This window comes from Leuresthes tenuis, unplaced genomic scaffold, assembly GCF_036924035.1.
Source record: "Leuresthes tenuis unplaced genomic scaffold, fLeuTen1.0.hap1 SCAF_11, whole genome shotgun sequence".
Taxonomy (NCBI): domain Eukaryota; kingdom Metazoa; phylum Chordata; class Actinopteri; order Atheriniformes; family Atherinopsidae; genus Leuresthes; species Leuresthes tenuis.
The window spans coordinates 18,532,159-18,548,650 of record NW_027325365.1 but is presented as its reverse complement, the minus strand read 5'-3'; the positions used below and the strand labels follow the sequence as shown (position 1 = coordinate 18,548,650).

General features: G+C 41.4%; 2 protein-coding genes across 2 annotated transcripts in view; both read right to left on the bottom strand.

The window, feature by feature from the left end:
- Window positions 1-16,492, bottom strand: part of zdhhc15b (zinc finger DHHC-type palmitoyltransferase 15b) — a 110,488-nt gene that overhangs the window by 5,793 nt on the left and 88,203 nt on the right. The gene's annotated exons all lie outside the window — the stretch shown is intronic.
- Window positions 744-16,492, bottom strand: part of nexmifb (neurite extension and migration factor b) — a 59,023-nt gene continuing 43,274 nt past the window's right edge. The window contains exons 2-3 of the mRNA XM_072395907.1: window positions 16,323-16,453; window positions 744-8,340 (exon numbers count right to left, since the gene is read on the bottom strand). Of these exons, the coding sequence (XP_072252008.1) occupies window positions 4,127-8,340; window positions 16,323-16,404 (4,296 nt within the window). The 5' untranslated portion in view covers window positions 16,405-16,453 and the 3' untranslated portion in view covers window positions 744-4,126. The remainder of the gene's footprint in view (window positions 8,341-16,322; window positions 16,454-16,492) is intronic.

Sequence of the window (16,492 nt, the reverse complement as noted above, 5' to 3'; positions counted from 1 at the left end):
TGTACCCAATCTATCGCATTACACTTTCCATCTTATAATTTACTTGCTCCCTTATCTGCTACGGGTGACTAAAGAACAAAAACAATGCTAATACCAGCTGACAAATCTGGAGGCAGACATCACAGGATCTGTTTACGGTGCAAGACTGTATCTCGGGCTCCAATTAAGCATGCCAGGATGAGTTGCAGTGTGGACCACAGCAGCCCAGCTCAGATTTATGGATGAACAGTCACTCCAGCAATGCCTGACCCTGAGTGCTAATTAGATGTGACATTAAAATAACATGAGCTGAAGCCAGACTTGTAAAGAAATTAAAATTACTTTCGTCTCAGAATCTTCCACTATAACAACCACGGATAGACTAATTGGAAATATTAAGGTTGTTTTTAGGCTCACACATTCCATGGCATGAGCAAACACTGAGGAAAGCAGATTACTTTCTCCCATATTCAATTGCATTATGGCTGTACCCCAAAGATGGAGGAATATTTACTTAATGGATATGTTACTTACCCATACCTCCTCACATCTGAAAACGGCGTTTCTAATAATAAGAGTTTATTACAATTTATGGTCACCTTTCTTTATTCTAATTCTGAATTGGCAGGATGTGTTTGCAGTGAAGTTGATAATGTGAAGATTTTGTCTTTACTGTAATGTGATGTGGATCCTGGCAACAGCGACGGGATGGGCGGTAAAAAACACAACCCGACTCTCTTCAGAAAGCAGCATTCAAAATCTTATTTTAATTTGTATATTTACTCCATAAACATTATTACAAAACTCAGCAAGTTACCAATATTACATTATCACCATACAGGCTTGATCACAAATATTTAAAACCTTTGCAACAGTTACAACAAAACAAAACAAAAAAAACAAAATAATACTCAAATAATTTACATGAAAATCTATAAAACAGCAAATTGTTCACAAATTATATTTTTTTTTCCCAAGTTTTCCTTTTTTTTTTTCTTTGCTTATTTGTGTTTTGCACAGTAACACAACACTCTCACAACAAGATCATGGTCTTATTACAAAACTCCCAACAAAATGTAAATATTTCTAGTTTTCTGTTGATACTTTCATATTTTGGTTTTTAAAACCAGAAACTTGTCACTGTATATCCTTTCCACTGCCCACAGAGGCGCATAAAAGGTTACTCACACACACAAATACTTCACAGCACTTTCTAAGAAAAATATACACTTACAAAATATGTTACAAATTGGCACACAAAAAATATACAAGATTTTGTTGTGTCAAGAGTTCATTAAGATTCCTTCTGGTAACAACTCTAGACAGTATATATAAAGCTCGGTAATCTTTTAATGAAAACAGTGAAAGTAATTCCAATCAGTGTCAAAGAATCATGAAGTGAATACATCAAACATAACATTATAATATACATTCATAAAGAGGGTTAGGTACCTAATCTATTTTGCATTTCTTCTTTTGTTAACTCTGGGAAAAGTAAGAAAGAAAGAAAGAAAAAAAAACTCTAAATCAAAACCAAACAGGAAAAGAAAAGAAAACAATTGTCAGCTTTCTTAGCACCATTAACATGAGGCAGCTCAACAGTGGCACATTTTAGAAACAGAAATTAGTTACAGAAAAAAAAAAAAAAAAAAGAAGAGAAAAAAGAAAAATGAACTCAGAGAAGTACATTCAATTTGACAATAGGCAGAAATGAGAGAAGGCAGACTAAATGGGCCGGCAGCCCATGTGAAGCTTCCCGTCAGCAGCTTGTCTTGGTCCTAACCCTGATACACTATAGAAAAGAAACAAAGGATCATGGCAGAGTAGAGAGAAAAAAGAGACACAGAAAGATTGATTATGATCCTTGCCTTATGCAAGCAATCAATTACCATAACCTGTGTGTCAGAACTGCCATATCCAGTGTGACAAGGCCTGTTCTCAAATCAATCAGTCAATTTGCCTGCATATCTTCGTGGAGTAATTACTTCTATGTTCAGAAATTATATTATTGTTCAAAAGAGAGAGAAAATATAGGCCTTATTTACGTACACATTTTTAAAGGATACTGTGTAACCGTTTGATTGGCTCTGCATTTCTCCTGAAATCCATTTAGTTATAAAATCTTTAGATTTTATAACTGATTAAATATGATTGTATGGTCCATTTTAAGGTGGATTTTTAGATGTTTATTTCAGTGCTCTGAGGTAGTGAATGAGCCTAAAATAACTGATAGCAAAGATGTGGGAAAAACACTGGATCAGATTGTAAGACTACGTTTTTCTTCTCTTTTTAAAAAAAAAGTTTGTGCCCTTCTATTTGTGGCCGTGAATTACTGGTCACAGGATTTTCTACCAGAATACTGACCCACTCAAACTGAGATAGCAGGTAAAGACATGTAAAGAAAAAGTACCTTGTAAACAAAGAAAGGAGTTAAACGGAGACATCATGTGGAAAGTGAACTGAAAAATATGAGACACCAGAGGTGCAACTTATAAAGTAAGGCAGTGTTATGTTTACAAAATGACATGAAAATGTCAACAAAAGTTACCGTTGAAATGATCCTTTCAGTTAGGATAGTAAAATTTCCATGTGGAGCGGATGCAAAGACATGCTTTCCTTCATTTACAAGACTACTGATTCCATTTGTACTGAAAACTGTTGTCACATTCACAATAAACCTAACTGCAAAAATGTCCATTCACAGCTGATGCATGCATCAGAATCTCCATGGGTAATAATCTGCCTTAAATTTCCAGTACAAACAGCTATTCAGTGAGGCCCAGCCCCAAATGACAAATAATTCCCTCGCTTACCCTCAGAAATCTGCACTACACTCCCCTTGGTCCAGAGAGAGCTTATTTGAACTTCTCCTATTTTCTCTGTCTTCGTCCTCTACAGTGGCCTTCAGAGCAGATCTCCCCTTTACCTCTCTTTTGTTGCTTCTCAGTGCCACAAGATGTTGAGGTAAATTGAATTTGGCAAACATAGTGGGGGAAAACGAGAATAATTCACAGTCTTTCTGATTTGGTTTAGTGCGTGGTGGGGTACCACTGCCAGCTGTTGGTGCCTTTCATCGGAGAAGAGAGAAAAAGTCTCAAAGAATTCCTGTAGTTGCGAGTCTTTGTAAGGAGTCTCCAACCCGAGCAGCCAATATTCCAATGGATAGAAAAGAGGAACAGCCAATATTCACACATATATAAGAGGTCATTTACACAGCATTGTTACTTTTGGCACATTGATTTTAAGATTATAATCATCTTTTTTTTCTTTTTTTGCAAATATTGCATGTCCTTGTACAACAACATTGACAAAAATACTCTGAGGGTGGAGCTGTTATGAATTTGCAAGGCGTAAAAATGTAAATTTTGATAACCAGTTCCTCTAAACTCCAGGAAAAGAAGAAATGCTCAATTAAAGAAAACAGGGAGTCATTCCAACTTTGAGGGGAAAAAAAGACAATGTCTGATATGTCATCAATACAAAATGGTCCCATCTCGTGTGTTTAAGATGTCTTGGGCTAAAATAGGGCTCATAAACTGTAGGTTTCCCTCTTGAAATGAGCCAGGCAGTGCATGAAGGACAGCAACAACAGGACATCCATATTCTGCATACAAAAACAGATGAGGAGGGGAGGGGGGGAGGGAGGGGGGTACGTAGAAGTCACTCAATGCATTTGTGTATATAGCTACATCTTTAGGGGAAAGGGAAATAAATATATAATTCAGGGGAGCTAGTTCTGCTGATAAAATACAAAAAACAAAGTTCCTCAAATAGGCGACAGAGCTGTTTTCAAGGCTTATTCTCTTTTTTTTCAGACAAAAGTAAAACAAAAAGAACAACTATAAGAAGAACAAACAAAGCATAAACAACAAAAGCAAGAAAAAATGCAGCCATGGTCATTTCAAATCTCAATCAAGCTTGACACAATCACTCAATAGGTAGTTTGCAAAGTACAAGAAGTTTGTCATGCAGATAATAGTTTCCTCTTCAGGGGGGGGTCAAAAGGAAGTGGGAGGAGTCAGGGGAAACGTAGTACTCATGCAGCTCTGGCATAGCGTCAGTGTGGGTATGTTTGGGAGGGAGGGCTGAGCAGGTGGTGGGGAGGGGGGAGTGAGAAAGGGGAAAAACAGCAGCTGATAACAAAATATTACCTCAGTTTCTCAAAAGAGGTCATCAGTGCTATGTCCTTATTTGGGTCTCTCTCAGCTCGCTTTCCCTTCAGTGTCTCAATCCGAGGGAACTTTGCGCTGGTCTTGTGGCGATACAGCTTTTTGTGCGCAGGCCCAGGGTTAATAAAGTTGGGTTTATCAAACATGTTGCAGCCTAGTGCTAGCTGAGGGAATAAGGGATGAGCGGGGTTGAATTTGGCCTGGTTTTTTACTCCCTTCCCCCCAGCCTTTCTGCCTCTGCCAGCCCCTGCTAGCACACCTCCTTTTTTCTTCAGGTCAGCCTCTGTTCCTGCCAAGATTTTGAGGGTCTTTAGGTTGAGGCTGTTGGCCTCAGAGGGCATGCAGGCCTCCGACATGGGATTCCATAGTGGCTCAATGGAAGCCATCATGAACCTTTGGACCTCAGCCATACCAGAGACAATGTTGGACAGAATATTGGAGGGCTCCTCAAATTCTCTCTGGTCGTCCCCTACCAGGCTGTTACTCTCTGACCAGCTAGTGCCAGTCCAGTCCCCGGTGCTTCTACTGTCAGTCAAGCCTGTGCCACAACCACCTGCCTGGTTCTTTGCTGCCTTACCCTCTAACATAGCCTTTATCTTTTTGGTGGACCGAGAGTTCTGTTTGGGAGTCTTGACCTTTTCTGACTTGGGAGCTCTAGGAGCCCGGACTTTCTTTGTGCTCTGTCCTGCAGCTGTCTGTTTGCAGCTGCCTTTCCTCTTTGACTTTATGCTTTTCGCACCAGCCAAAATCTCAACAGTCTGTTCATCGAATTCGGTAACTCCGAGCTCCTTTTTATCTAAACCTATGACATCCTGACCGTTGAAATTGTGCAGTGGAAACTGACTTTCCTCCACTGCATATGCATTTGCTGTGTGTTCCTGTTGCTGTATAGTGTCACAGTTCCACTTTACGTCCCTACTGCAGTCCATATTCATGTCATTCACATCCTGGTATTCACCAGCATTTCCTGCCATCTTCATTTCGCGCCCCACCACCTGGGGAGACAGGTTGGGGGTCTCAGGAGGGGAGAGCTCTGACAGTGATGAGTGTCTGAACTTGTCGGGAGTGAAGTTAGAGATATCCAGCAGATCTGAGGACTCCCTGAGTGGGGTAAGGGCATCCACACTCTGCTGAATCACCACTTTAGGACTGCAGTGAGCTAAGAAACTGTCTCGGCCTTCCTCCTCACCCTCTCGCTCACAAGACTTGAGGCTGAGAGAGCTGTAATTGCTGGAGGAGGCTGACAGAGAGCCCACTGAGTCATAGCTGATGAGCCTACCATTGTCTGTGCACAGGGACCCTCTCTGGTATTGCACCTGGCCCTCCACACAAGCAGACTGACACACTTGCAGATCTGCCCCAGGCTGCAGCCCCGCCTCAGTCAGGTAGCTCTTCTCATAAAGCAGCCTGTCAGCCTCAGGGCTCAGCTGGCTGTAGTTAGACACTGGCAGGCTGTCATTCAGAGGCACAGCAGCAGGGAAGTTGTTGGGTAAGATGGGAGTCTCAGGGGTTTCTGGCCCAAAGTTCTGGCTGTGATTTGTGCAGAGCTGTGGGTGCCACATCTGGGGGAAGCTAGGGCAGTTCTGGGGAGATTGCTGGAGCTCCGACTCGGAAGGAGGGGAGAGGACGCAGCTCTGAGCGAGCTGAAGAGAGGCAAACTGTTTTTCCTCCAGGGAGAGCCCCAGTGAATACTGCTGCCTAGAGGACTGCTGGGAGAAATAGGAGATAGCTGCTCCACCAGAGGAGTCTGTAGCATCTAACAGTGTCTGCAGGTAGCCCCCTGGGATGACAGGGACACCTGTCTCCACCTCCTCTGAGGAGGGTGCTTTGTCAGAGGAGCAGGTGGATGAAACAAAGGGAAATTTCTCCTCAGATGCATGAGCAGTGGTTGTATTGTCAGAGAAATGGGGTTTGACTGTAGTTGAACTAATGCCTGCCTGTTCTAACCCAGCAGTAGGGTCCTCAATCTGTGTCGCAGTGACACAGGCATCCGTTTCATTTGTCACGCTCCTTCCTTCCTCTCCTTCTGCCTCTTTCATTTTCTTGCTCCTCAGCCTGGCTTCGCTTTTGAATTTCCTTATCCTGACTGTTTTGTTTCCTCCCAATCTCCTCCCCTCCCTCTCCTCCATCTCCTGGGAGCGGCTCTTGGCTGTGACTGTGTGCGTGATAGAGTTTGTGTCTAATGTGACTGGGAGGCCTGGGGCTGCTATTATTCCTCCTACCGTGGGGGTGGCCTCCTCTTTAGTGACACCACCCTGGCCCTGATCAGAGAGAGGGGAGCCCTGTGTTGTTGCTGATTGCTCCACAGTGTGAATTCTCTGAACCTTAAGCCTGTTTGCAATCTTGTATTTCCTTTTGGGATGACTAGAATTGAAAGGGCGATGATGGCGTCCGTTTAGATGAAAACCACGTTGTTGTTTATCTCTGGCAGCCAGCTTAAGCTGTTCCTGTCTCTCCCTTTGCTTCTCCTGCCAGAAATCCTTCAGAGGAGCCAGTGTCTCATATTTGCTCACTGTGTCGGCATTTAGGTTCACAGTCGCATCCACAGGGTCCAGCTTGCCCAGTTTCACTGACATGAGTCTCTCTCCTTTGAACCTGTTGATGATAATGTACTTGATGACCACGGGTGGCTCTTTGCGACAGGATTTCCGACGTTTTTTGGGGCACCAGTCTACATCCTCCTCCTCTTTCTGACCAGTGGGAGCTTTCTCTTTTTTCTCAGCATTCTTTTCACTCTCAAGCGAGTCAACATCATATAAGTAATCATCACTATATCGGACCTTTCTCTTGGAGCGCAAGCCATAATTGAGAGGGTTCGAGGGACTGAGAAATCTTTTGGAGTGACCCTTTTTAAACTTGCCCTCCTGCAGAGTGTCTAAGGAGGAGCCAGTGCAGGAGCTGTCATCACTGAACTCCCCTGACTCCTCTGTTGAATTGAAGTCTATTAGGTAGCTGACTTTGGAGGTGGACATGGGGGAGCCTTGAGAGCCATCAAGTGGGCTCCTACTACTGCTGTCCCCAGCTTTCCCTTCCTGTGCAGCCTCCATGATAAGCTCATCAGTTTTGGGCTGTAGCTCCTCAGTGCTTCTCCTCAAGACTGACGCTCCCTCCTCTTTCTTGGCACAGTTGGCCAGGACGCTGGGGAAAAAGTTGAACTGTGTCTCCTCCTGGAGCACATTTGTTTTTTCCCTCATGTTGTCCTGGAAAGATTCATAACGAATCTTAAGTGAGCAGACATCGCTGCTTAATGTTGAATCATCATCTTCATCATCAAACAGATTGTCAACATCCTCCTCAGAGAAAAGGTTGACTGATAGTTCATTCTTAGAACAGAGGTCCAAAAGTTCCATCTTACTCTCACTGATAAAAGACTCAAAGTAGCCCCAGTCCTGACCAGCATTAGCCAAGAGAACCTCTTCTCCGCTAACTTTGTCCAATAACAGTCCCTCATACAAGTTCTTAGCTGTTGCATCATCTTCTGGATCATCACAGTCCTCAGTTGTTTTGTTTCCATCTGCTCTCTTACTCTCACTTGAAGCTTTTGGTAGAGGAAAGTTGAGGAGCTGATCAGAGAGGAGCTGTTCCCCAAAGTGACTCACTGCCTCTCCGGCATGGCTCAGGCACTGGATGCTGATGTTATTGATGTCTGAGAAGTCCTCACGACTCACATCACCTATCCGAACACTTAGCCCAGGGTCTGTGTCAGGGTTGGTGTTAGGGTCATGTGGGGGGTTCTGGATAGAAGTAGGGTCAGTAGCATCACGTGTCTCGATAAAGCAACCAAGGCATGTTCGAGCGGGTTGAAGAAGACACTCCTCAGTCAGGGCAGACACAGCGGCAGGCTCCATCATTGCAGATGACAGAGGGAGGGCAAGTGGTGAGGAAGTTTTCTGGGTGTCTCCTGTTGAGCCCCAGGAGCTTACAGTTTGGGTGGGAAGTGATGTGGGAGCGCGGTGAAGGTGGGGGACTACAGGTGCAGCGTCATCGGAGGGAGGGCAGCGGGCCACTGTTTGGTCCAGAGAGGGGTTGGTGACAAGGGGCAGGGGGAGGGATGGTAATGTCGGAGGGGTCCTCTGGTGTGTGTGGCAGGCCCGCTTCGAAGTCTTTGCAGCAGGAGGAGGTGAGGAGGATGGAGGGAGAGCAGCATCGACGAGCCCGCACAGACTCAGATCACCACTCTGCTCACATAACCCTACAAGGAAGAAGGAAGGAGAAAAATCAGCTCCTTGAACTTTAAGTCTGAACATCATTTTTGTTCTGTTGTAAGACTCAGATGTAATTTGTGTCAATTAATCCCCTGGAGTTTGAAATGTAATTTTGCTATACCAGTCTTAAACACAACTAATTTACTTTTTGTACCAGATTCAATGAGCGGTATTAACAATGTCAAATTAGATAACAAATCGCTCATTACTATTGGATATTCAATCATAAAAATTAACACTATGACATGGCATGACAAAAAGTTATCTGCCTCACATCAAGTTAAAATGGAGGCAGCATGATTGAAAAAAAAGCTGCAAGAAAGAAGTTGTTTATTCAACAGCCCACAATAAGCAGTTACATTATATGCTTACAGTTTAATGTCTCTCTGCTTGATTGAAAATGAGTGTAAGTGACTTGCAAGAGATTTACAGTAAGCAACATTTATTTAAAGAAACAATAGTCTCTAAATGGTATACATATTATGTAGCAATATGGATAACTGAAAATATGTTTAGAAATATGAGAGAAATTGTTTGTTTATAGAAATATTCAACAACAGCGCTGCTCTATTATACTGCGGAATGAAAAAACTGAATTCAAATCTTTCAAAAGGGACATATTGTGGAAGGTGAGGGAGGAAATCTCCTTTTCTGTGCTTCAGAGCTTATATCTAAGTGTCTGAGGTTACTGCCAACTCAAAAACCCTGGCACTTTTTTGAAAATATGTCATTCAGTGAGTGGTTAAGATTTGCAATGCATTTCTGTCACACTCCTAGCTCAGGGTAGAATTACCCAGCCTCCTCATCTTTATCTCTACAAAACTTCAAGTTCAAATCATGCTGCATTCACTGTACCACAGAAGTTGGAGAATCTTTTGCTCTTGCTTATTGCTTTGTTTATTATTTTAAAAAAACAACAACAATAATGTCATTATCAGTTTTATAGTCCACAGAACTTATGAAAGAAATGCAATAATAATCTCAGTACTAGGAGTTTGGTTCCCTTATGTTTCAAATGCACCATCAGCAGCTACACCATTACTAAAATAAACTTAACTTCATAGAAAAGTAGCCTTAATTAGCAAAGTAAACAAAACACAGAAGAATGGATCAACAATGAAATCCAGGGTTTATAGAGCCAATGTAGAGCAAATGTGATTTTTGACTGATGTAGTAACTGGCTGGGGGAGCATTATGTCCTATGTGAACATATTTCAGCAACCTTTGCCAGGTCGGTGCATGACTCACAACAGCTTTGTGCCTAAAATTGGGATCACTACCAACTGTCCGTGACTGAACCACAGATGAAGGAAAAGCATTTTTTTGAGAATAAAAGTCGAGTATTTCTCTGTTAGTAGATCATTGGTAGTCTGACCTGGGTATGCTGCTGGTGCTAGTGTTAGCTCTCAGGTTATTTATTGTATGCACTGTCATATGGTAATAATGTGCTTTACAGGTTACTAAGTACCACCAATCACAAGATGCATAGAAAGCGAGAGAAACACATTCACTCCACCCTAAAACTGGTCAGTGTGATCAGAGGTGTAAGTTCACGGTGCAAAAAGGAGCCATTCTACCATATTTCTCTGGAATTTTGACTGAAGCATGTCAGAAATTTTATCAAAACTTCAGGACATTGTGTCAACTTTCGAAAAAAAAAAAAAAAAGGGCAACTGTGTCTCCTTTAAGTTCAGGTTTGCATATACTCAACATTAGTTCATGACATAATGTATGTGATCTCAGGGTTCTTCAAAAATAAAAAAAAGATTAAGCTGTATTGCCTCACTTTGCCCTCCTTTTTGGCACAGATCCAGCTTAGCTTTAATGTGGCAACATACCATAAAATTACACAGACTGGCAGCAACAATAACAGTAATGAGCATATCGAAAGTGATCTTTTATGATTTCTCTACAAACAATTTCCGACAATATCTAAATCAGTTGAAGACTTCCATCTGATGTGTAACAATCAAAACTCAGAGAAGCAGGTTTGCAGCAGCAGGCAGATCGCTTTGTTTGCTCTGCATAATTAGATGACAGCAGCGGAGGCAGGTATGTACACATGGGACACGACAGGCCCATATGTTGGAGACTGTATAACCAACATTATCTACACCTGCCTCCCTCTCCACAATCCCAAGCTGCTGCCTCACACATATTCTTTAAAACGATGCCAAAAAGAAATTTTGAAATTGAAGAATGTAGCACAACAATTAATGTGCTCACAGAGGTTAACTAGCAACAACCCCCATTTTAGAATGGATGCATCTAATCACTATTAAGGTAGTGATAAATGCTTGCGGGGAAGACTGCTTAGCAAACAGCATTCAGCACGGCTGTATTGGTGATGAGTAAATCTTTGAATATGGATATGATTTGAGAGTGATTTAATGAGGTAATGAAATTTATGAGAGCCGGTCTCTCTTGTTCTGTGGCAGAAACACCGGAGCAACAAGAACGCCTACTAAAAGCGCACGATTGCGCTACTGCCATCCTTAATGAAGAAAACCTTAGAAGAAACATGCGTCCTCTCTCTTCCTCTGGGAATCAGAAAACTGTTATAGCAGCAACTTGTCAGAGGTGGCTGAAGCCTCACAACGAGGCGTTTGCCATCAGCTCCTTTCAATCTGTGAGCCAGAATGACCTCAGAGCAAAAGCATGTGACTGACACATGTTCCCTGTGGAGAGTCAACACAGACACACTTTTCAACATTTAGCATTCAATTTCTGCTGCATTGTATGACCCCTGTTGGAAAGCAAGGTGCAATGAAAGATCACAATGAAAAATCATTAAAAAAAAAGAAATCAGTTCAATGGTATTTATCTGGAATTACATAAGGATGGAAGATTTTCCAGCACTCAAAAAAATATTTTTTAAAAATTGGTTCTCGATTACAATAAAAAGGCAGGGTCACAGAAAATGGGGAGCTACAGAAAAAGGGGGGAGATTATTAACTTCTGTTAGCCCCTTGTGCTTGCACGAAACCAAAGCTGCCACCTAATGTTGCCCAAAGATTTGTTCGAAAATTGCTGTGAAACATTAAACTCATATTGAGAAATGGGTTTCCTCCAGGTTTAGAATGGATTAACAATCTATCCTATCCAATGTGTGTGTGACTGTATTTTCGCTGTGACAGAAAGCGTGTGTATGCATGCGTAGGTTCATGAGTGTGTGTTTGAGTGTGTGTATGGTGTATGAGCGGGAGAGTGATAGAGTGTGAGTATTGGCTTGGGGGTATAGTGTTATCGAGAGGCCATCTGTCTCCAGCTGGACCATTAGCTCCTCAGCTGTTCAGAATGTGCCACAGATCAGTCAGTCAGACAGGTACACAAACACACACACACACACACACACAGAGGGACTTACAGCGATGACTGAAGCTGACAAATCGAGTTTGACATTAGAGGTCAAAAGGGGATCAGCAGCCTCATTTTCGCTGATATGGTACAGCATAATGTTACTACTGCATCTGAACTGGCAAATGTACACAAGATAGACATATAACATGCTCACTGCCACCAGGACTCAATATCCACAATATACAGCTTGTGGAGAGAATAGGGCATAAAATAACAAGAAAAGAAAAAAAAACTATGATATCATCTTAACACACTTGTGGTTCTGTAATGGTGTTATCAAGAGCGAGGCTCCTTGAATAAAAGCTGAAAGTGGATGTGACACAGTTCATGCAATCTGGCATGAACATTCACCACTGAGCATATGGAAGAGCCCAGGCTGCTGGCAGGTGGTGGTGATCTTCTGATCCCCTGTGCTGCCAAGCCCAGCCATGCTAGACAGCCCGACCACCGCCAAACTAGACCAGACCAGACCAGACCAGTTAGCGCTCTGAGTTCTCAGAGTCACATATCTCCCTCTTCGTGCACCTGAGGTAAGCCCGAGTTGCTCTGTGCCAGGCAGCTCTGCAGGCAAACAAGCCCATGTCGAGGGACATGGTCATGGACATGAGCAGGAAGGCTAGTTGGCGCCAGTGGCCCTTTCTATAAGTGTGTCAGATGCCATATTTGCACATACGCACCCATACTTCTTGCTCTCTTTACTTACAGTCACGGTATAAATACAACAAAATAAAAGAAAAACTATATATTTTTTATAATCCTATAGACCTAGCCCTGATATTCAGTTTATTTGAAAGTTTATATATCCATTCAGTGCAGAAAAAGGAATAAGATAAGCTAAGATAAGGAATAAGACCACAAAAATGAAGTGTGGTCCAGATGAAGATGGCTGAAATGGACTTTTCCTCCTTTTATGGGCTTTTTTAAATAATTTCTTTCTGCCTTACTGTCTGCTCTTCCATCGTTTTCCGCTCACTATCTCCTTTCTCCCAACTTCCAGCTCCTTATCCCTGCAATATGGAGGATTTTACATCTGTAAAATGCAAAGCTAGCCATTTCAAAGGCTCAGCCGCCTGGGGTGTTCTCTCATCCAGCTGGTTGGTCAGCCACAGAAACCTTTTTCACTTCATCTCCACTATATGACATTTTATGAATGGTGGTGCAGAGGATCAATCCAGCTAGTACAGGATGTTCATAATAAGCGGTGAGTAACTGCAGCATGATTCATAGCCGACCTTCTGAAAGAGATGCCCTATTCCTGCTCAATGAAGCCACTTTCACCCTTTTCTCCACTTTTTGAAGGTCTCTTCTCCTTACTTTCTCTCCTTCTCTCTTCCTCTGGGTGCCGCTTGAGGAGCAGACAAATGCTGAGGATAATCTATGTGATTCTCACAGAGGGAACCTGTCAGTCCCCTCTGAGCCTGGTTAGAGCTGATACATTAAGATAAACCTTATCTAAGGATCTGTGGAGCTTAGTTAGTCTGACTCACTGGATGCTGGCTACTGGCATACACCTGATAATCGGCCACATACTGGTTACTGTTTTCAAAATCTCCTTTATAACAGGAAAAAAACAACCTCCAAAATAGCAACCTGTAAGCTGCAACCGGCAAGTTTTGATGAAGATCTGAACTGTGCAGTGAAGAAAGCTGCCTGGCTCTTTTGGATGGTTGTAAGCATCCACCTGGGCCGATCCCATTTGCTTCCCCACAGGTTCCACCAAAACAAAGACCCAGTCAATGCTGGACTTAGTGCTGGCTGTGAGACATGATCATCTCAGTTATGACTCAATCTTTCACTGTAGTTCCAGTGTGTCTGCAACATGCCACAGACTTTAAAATATTTCATAACATGTCACAATGATGATTATCTTTGATTTAGGCAATTTTATGTTACTAATGTACTAAGTGTTTTTTGGTGCTCCGCTGTCCCACCTTGAGTGTTTATAGTTATGTGACTGTTATCTGGTTAAAACTAATCAAGCAAATCTTTATGTTTTGAATCACACAAGCTATAGATGACACATCATTTGTGTACTGAGTACAAATATGTCCTGGCATAACTTTTCTGGCTATTCAGTGTTATTCAAGCAGGGAGATCGAATGGATACAACTCAAGATGGTTTATGAAATCAAACATTCTGATTGTGGACCTATATTAACTGTAATGTATTTCAGTAATATTCAAACAAATTCACCTCTGGTGGTGGTAGTTATATCTTGCTATTTTACAGTAAAGTTCCCAAATGAGCCACTTTCAGAATGTTAAGGTGGTGCATTCAGACCATTCTGCGCTGCTAGCATAGACGGTGATCTGGCTGTACAAAACTAGGTAGAGGTGAAAAAAAAAAAAAAGGGTTATGAAGTTTAAGGCTAAATAAGGCTTACAAAAATGCACAGCATTTGTGTGCCAAAAAGTCCAGAAAAGGGAACAGACTCTGCTGCAGGCATACATGTATTCACTGGAATTTTTATTTGGTGTCAAGAGCTTTCATCATGGAAATATGATTATCAGGCTTCCCAGCAGGATGGAAAAGTATTTTAGTAATATCCAAGTCTGGATGAGTGTGGAAAAACATTTGAGTTGAACACTGTTGTCTTTATTCTTTTTTTTTTCTTTTTTTTTTTAGATAAAGTGTTGTGAAAGTGCTTTGCTTTGAAAAATGACTGAAAATGGACTGAATACACAAGCAGTGAGTTTTTCATGCTATTTGGAACAAGGCAGAAGATATTCTTGTCTAACCTGCCTCTCGGCTTGTAAGTTGGAGTTTGCTCAACCTCTTCACCCAATTTGCCTTATAGCGATCAGATTCTGACCATGTTATTGTGAGAGAAGTTGCAACAATTTCTTTACATCACATGTACCCAACTGTACAAAAAAAGCAAAATATTAAGCTTGTCTGAACATTTCTGAGCGTTACAGAGATGTCTTTATAACATCACTTGGCCAAATTAACTGCATTTGTGAGATATTCTGCTCCAGAAAACTGTACACTAGAACTCCTTTCTTCATAGATGAAGTGAATAAACAACGCTGCTTAGAGTTCATTAAAATTTAACCATGTAACCCTTTTCAAGTGTTATTTGGTTCTTATTATAAAAGACATTAAACACAGGAGAACAAGAATACAATTTGACTACACTGAGTGAAAGTAAGGAGTACATGTACCATTGATTTAGTTTAAGTTTTTGCTCTTGCTCACTATTTTAGCAGTGCATACATATATATATATATATATATATATATATATATATACATATATATATATATATATATACATACACATACATATATTTATTTTTCACTAATGCGTACACTGGGAGTTAGCTCTGCTCCAATGCTCTGTACAGTGCAGATTATTTTTTTTGCATCCAGACTTTCAGCCTGGATGCATTTTGTGCAGGTGTGAGGACTTTGCTGGCACAACTGTAACAAAATAACACAGCCTAGAGTGGTGTGGATTTTCGATGAGAGGAATATGCACCCTGGGATGTGATGGAGTTTCAGATGGAATGTAGGAGAAAGAATCGTGTGAATTTGATAGCAGACAGTAGTTCTCTCTCCACAGCAGCTTCTACTGTATGTTTCCATCACACCGGTGTTGGTACCGAGGGACAAACATTGACTTAGTGCTGACATAAAAAAGACAGGAGCTGTGTGCAGTAAGTCTTGTTTTCTAATTTGACAATTATTCTTTCATGTCTTTTTTTTTATTCAGCCTCCCTTTTCCCCAATGACATCTCTGGCATGGGGAAACACAGTTTTATCCTGTTAAAATGTCTGGCCAGTAACTGCTGCTGTCTTCTGGCAATAAGGTGTGAATTTAATCATATACATAGTGAGAATATGGCATATATGACATTTGGATTTTAAAAACATATATTTGCATGATACAAATTTAGACATTTATATTTTGATGAAAAAATAAAACTGAAAATCTACTCAGAAATTCTACGTGTATGGAAAAGTGAGAATTTTTGAATATGTGTAGGAACCCTGTATGACAAAAGATGATTTATGTTAGAGAAACTTCCCATTCGAAGTATAATCGCAGGTACAAAACCCAATGAAAGTTAGATAATAAACAAAGAAATATAAATAAACTTGAATTTGCACACAGACCTGTTTTGTGCCTGCTAATGAATCTGCTAATGGCTGCACCCGCTGTCACATTTGCACCTTTTTGTGCGAGAAATTAGATCCCATATTTCGGAGTTGTGGAGGCATGAGCAGAGAGGATTAACAATAGTTTAAAAGACCTCATTGAATGTGTCTTTTTTCCCCTTCTCATTTTAAAAAGACAGGATGTGTTTCACACTCCTCATTTCTTGTCAAAAGCTTAAAATTGAAGGTGAAAAACTCCTTTTAAGGAAACTCATTTCAGGGTATGTGCTAATACTAATTGTCTCTTCAAAGCTTTCATTTATTCAAGGGGAAATATTCAAGCGCTTGCATATTGCTGGTAAAATTAAAAAAATTCTTCTTTCGGATCAACAATAAAGTTTCCTTAAATGTAAATTTTCAAACAACTTCAAAGCCAAATTAACAAGTTGCTAAAGTCATATTGAGTCGACTTCACGTTTATGAGGTTTAGATTTAAATCTGCCGTTACCTGTGTCCTCCACGACATTCGCATTCTCTGGTTCTGAAGTCTTCACGATCAATGTGAGACTGCTGTCTGTTAACACATCCATCAATACGGCTCAACGCTGCACCACCTACGCATCATTTTCACTGTCCCACCTGTTGAAAGAGAAAGACAAAGAGAAAGATGAAGCGAGA